The sequence below is a fragment of the Dipteris shenzhenensis genome, chromosome 30 (assembly GCF_047967505.1).
Source record: "Dipteris shenzhenensis isolate YYH24624 ecotype China chromosome 30, Dip_SZ_1.0, whole genome shotgun sequence".
Taxonomy (NCBI): domain Eukaryota; kingdom Viridiplantae; phylum Streptophyta; class Polypodiopsida; order Gleicheniales; family Dipteridaceae; genus Dipteris; species Dipteris shenzhenensis.
Window position 1 is genome coordinate 21,972,245 of NC_141625.1, and position 3,676 is coordinate 21,975,920.

Here is a 3,676-nt window from a genome sequence, read left to right on the forward strand (position 1 = left end):
TCCCCATTTCCCCCTTGTCCTTTTTTTTTTTGTTGGCATTACTTCAAGTGGCATAACAATGCGTCATACAGGGTGACCGAGACGAGGTCCTAAGCTACTCAAGCACCGGCACAAACTCACCCATACATTTTACCACTTGGTCTCCCCACCCCATTTCCCCTTCTCTTTCCCTACCTATATACATCACATTGGTACATTTGAGAGAAGGAACGATCATGAAATTTGAGCTCTGTTCTTGTAGTCGACTCTCTGGTTATAATGCTCTTCTAAGCTTGTTAAATGAATCAGTGTTTTTTGCCTGCATGCGCCTCTGCAAGCTATGAATTGCAAGATTTCTGGGGTAGAAGACACAGCCTTTCAACGTCGAAAGCAAGCTATGAATTGCAAGATTTCTGAGTAGAAGACATAGCCTTTCAAGGTGGGAAGCAAGCCATTGATTGCAGGATTTCTGGGTAGAAGAGACAGCCTTTCAAGGTGGAAAGCAAGCTATTGATTGCAAGGTTTCTGGGTAGAAGACACAGCCTGTCAAGGTGGCAAACAAGCTATGGATTGCAAGATTTCTGGATAGAAGAAGACACAGCCTTTCAAGGTGGAAAGCAAGCTATTGATTGCAAGGTTTCTGGGTAGAAGACACAGCCTTTCAAGGTGGAAAGCAAGCTATTGATTGCAAGGTTTCTGGGTAGAAGACACAGCTTTTCAAGAAAGCAAGCTACGGATTGCAAGATTTCTGGGTAGTAGACACAGCGTTTCCAGGTGGAACTGCAGCCTCCAGACGTGAGGAGCTGCTAGTAGGAGGGGTGAAGCAAAACCAGGGCAGTGAATCATGCAAAGAGCTGGTGGAAAACAAATCTCTGAATTTTCTTTGCTCGCATCTTTGTCTCTGTTGAATACACAGAAAGCCTCCAAGAGTCCCAGAAGGAGCCGGCCTAGAGACAAAACATAAGCGGATTTTGGGCAGCACAACGGGCTGGAATGAGTTCCAAGCAAAGACCAAAAGATGCAGCTTCCCGCTTTACCTCTCAGGTCAATGCGCGAGGAGATGGAGCTTTGCAGTGCGCACATCAGAGTGCGAGCAAATTCCTAGCCAATGCAGCAAGCAAGCCTCTACAATAAAATAGCTCCACATTTGCGAGAGATGAGAGCATGGTCCTCTAGGAGTCGAATCAACAGAGAAAGAGATGTTACAGCTACAAACTTGGAAAGAAAGACAGACGACCGATCATGGAGGGAAGCCTTGAGTTGGCTGGATCAGACAGGATTAGAGGCCAAGTTTTCTGCGTATGTCTCTATTTTGCGTGGGTGTGGGGATGCAACGGCTCTGTTAGATGGCAAGCGCATCCATGTTCTACTTATGCAAAATGGACGGGAGAGTGACGGATTTTTAGGGAACCTCCTCTTATTGATGTACTGCAAATGTGGAGCTTTTGAGGATGCATGTGACGTGTTTGCCAAAGTGCAGCAGCGCAACGTGTTCTCATGGGCTATTATGATCGGAGCATGTGCACAGCATAGGCTCCACAAAGAGGCGCTTCATCTTTTTACACAAATGCAAATAGAAGGCCTGATGCCAGACAAAGTTACGTTAGTTATCATTCTCTCTGTTTGTGCCAGCCAAGAAGCACTACTTCAAGGTAAGGAGACTCATGTCCGCATTGTAGATAGTGGTCTAGAGTCAGATGCTGTAGTTGCAACGTCCCTCGTTAATATGTACAGCAAGTGTGGTAACCTGGATAATGCTCGACGGACGTTTGATCTAATGTCAGAGCGAAATGTAGTATCATGGACGACCATGATTACTGCATATGCTAATTATGGGTGTTGCAGGGAAGCCCTTTTGCTCTTTCGGCAAATGCAAATGGAAGGTGAGGTCCCAAATAGAATCACATTTGTGAGTCTCCTTGAGGCTTGTGCAAGTCATGCAGCTATAGCTGAAGGCAAGTGGATGCACACCTACATTGCAGGAGGGAAATTTAACTTTGATGTTGTTGTTGGGAATGCTCTGTTAACTATGTACAGCAAATGTGGCAGCCTAGAGGATGCATGTAGTGTGTTTGACAAAATGCCAGTGCGGGATATTGTGTCATGGACAGCCATGATTGCAGCATATGCCCAGCATAAGCAGCACAAGGATGCACTTTGGCTCTTTGAACAAATGCAGCTGGAAGGCATCACGCCAGACAGGGTTACTTTTCTTAGCATGCTTGATGCGTGTGCTAGCGAGGCAGTCTTAGGTGAAGCTAAGCAGATACATGCTCGCATTATAGCCATTGTTAATGAGCTAGATGTCGTCTTGGGAACAGCCCTCATCAGCATGTATGGCAAGTGTGGCAAACCTGAGGATGCTAGGAGGATGTTCAACACCATGCCTGAGCGGAATTTAGTAACTTGGAATGCCCTAATTGCAGCATATGCTCAACATGGGCAAGGCAAGAAGGTCCTCCAAATCTTTGAAGAAATGCAATTAAACGGTGTGATCCCAGACAAGGTGACCTTCTTTAGTATTCTCTCTGCGTGCAGCCATGCTGGCATGGTAGATCAGGGGTGCAGATGCTTTGTCAAAATGTATCAAGATTATGGTATTGTGCCAACGGTTGAACATTATAACTGCATGATTGGGCTTTTTGGACGGGTGGGATGTTTGAAAGAGGGAGAACAGTTGATGAGCAGCATGCCGTTTCAACCCACTGTCAGCTCTTGGATGGCATTCCTTGGTGCCTGCCAGATACAGTCAGATACTTTGCAAGGAAGGTCTGCTGCAGAATATGCCCTGGAACTGCATTCAGAGAGTGCATCTCCATATGTATTGCTAGCAAACATTTATAGTGCAGCTGGCAGATAATCTGCTATATGAAACTTTAAGAACCTGTTGAGGAGAAAGGTGTAAAGTAATTGAGCCTTAGCTACATTGATGTCAAGTACGGGGATTCTTGAATACTCTTTGAACAGGGAATAGAGGATAGAAAGCAAAGAATGCCTGCAGTGCTGGCAGCAGTAGGCCGCACAACTGCAGGGACTAGTGACAGGACTGGAGCAGGGCAGCAGCAGCAACACAGGTCTGCATCTGGGACAGAAGTAGCAGCAATTGTAGACAGCGACAGCAAGGACTGCCAGTCAGCAGTTTGGACCAGTGGGACGGGCCCACAGAGAGGTGGATTAGGCAGCGCCTACCAAGTGGCAGGCTGGTCGAAAGTGATCTGGTGCAGACCTTGTCAGACCAGTATGCAGACCTGGCTGGGGCATTCCAGCCCCTATATAAGGGGCCAGCTCGTTCATTCAGTCCATGGTCCTTTGGTGCCTCAGTTCTAGACTGCTATTCCAGCACCAGGGAGGTCCAGAAGGACAAGCAAAGCCTCACACATTTGTTGGAATATTAAAGGTCACCTCCCTGTCTGTGAGCCCCCATATGAGGACAGCATTGGGGGGGTGGAACTGGGTCTTGAGAGACTGACACATGGGCAGGGAATTGTCTACCATGTGGGCAGGAATCAAAGAGAGACGAGAGAGGTACCTGGAGGAACCAGCATGGCTGCAACAGATGGTGCCTTGAATGGACAGGGGCTGCAGCAAGTCGGGGCAGGGATGGTGGCCTTGGATGGCCAGCCATCTGACCATAAGAGTGCCCAAGGTTGGGGCCCAATGAGGGCTGACTGACGACCTTAGGGCCTGGCAGCAGCAC

The 3,676-nt window shown here is 47.8% G+C and overlaps 1 protein-coding gene across 1 annotated transcript; it reads left to right on the plus strand.

Moving 5' to 3' along the window:
* Nucleotides 1-1,135: 1,135 nt before the first annotated feature.
* LOC147881842 (pentatricopeptide repeat-containing protein At1g11290, chloroplastic-like) lies at nucleotides 1,136-3,306 on the plus strand. The gene is made up of 2 exons (XM_087401461.1): nucleotides 1,136-2,800; nucleotides 2,947-3,306. The coding sequence occupies exons 1-2, from the start codon at nucleotides 1,136-1,138 to the stop codon at nucleotides 3,304-3,306; spliced, it is 2,025 nt and encodes a 674-aa protein (XP_087257587.1).
* Nucleotides 3,307-3,676: the final 370 nt, after the last annotated feature.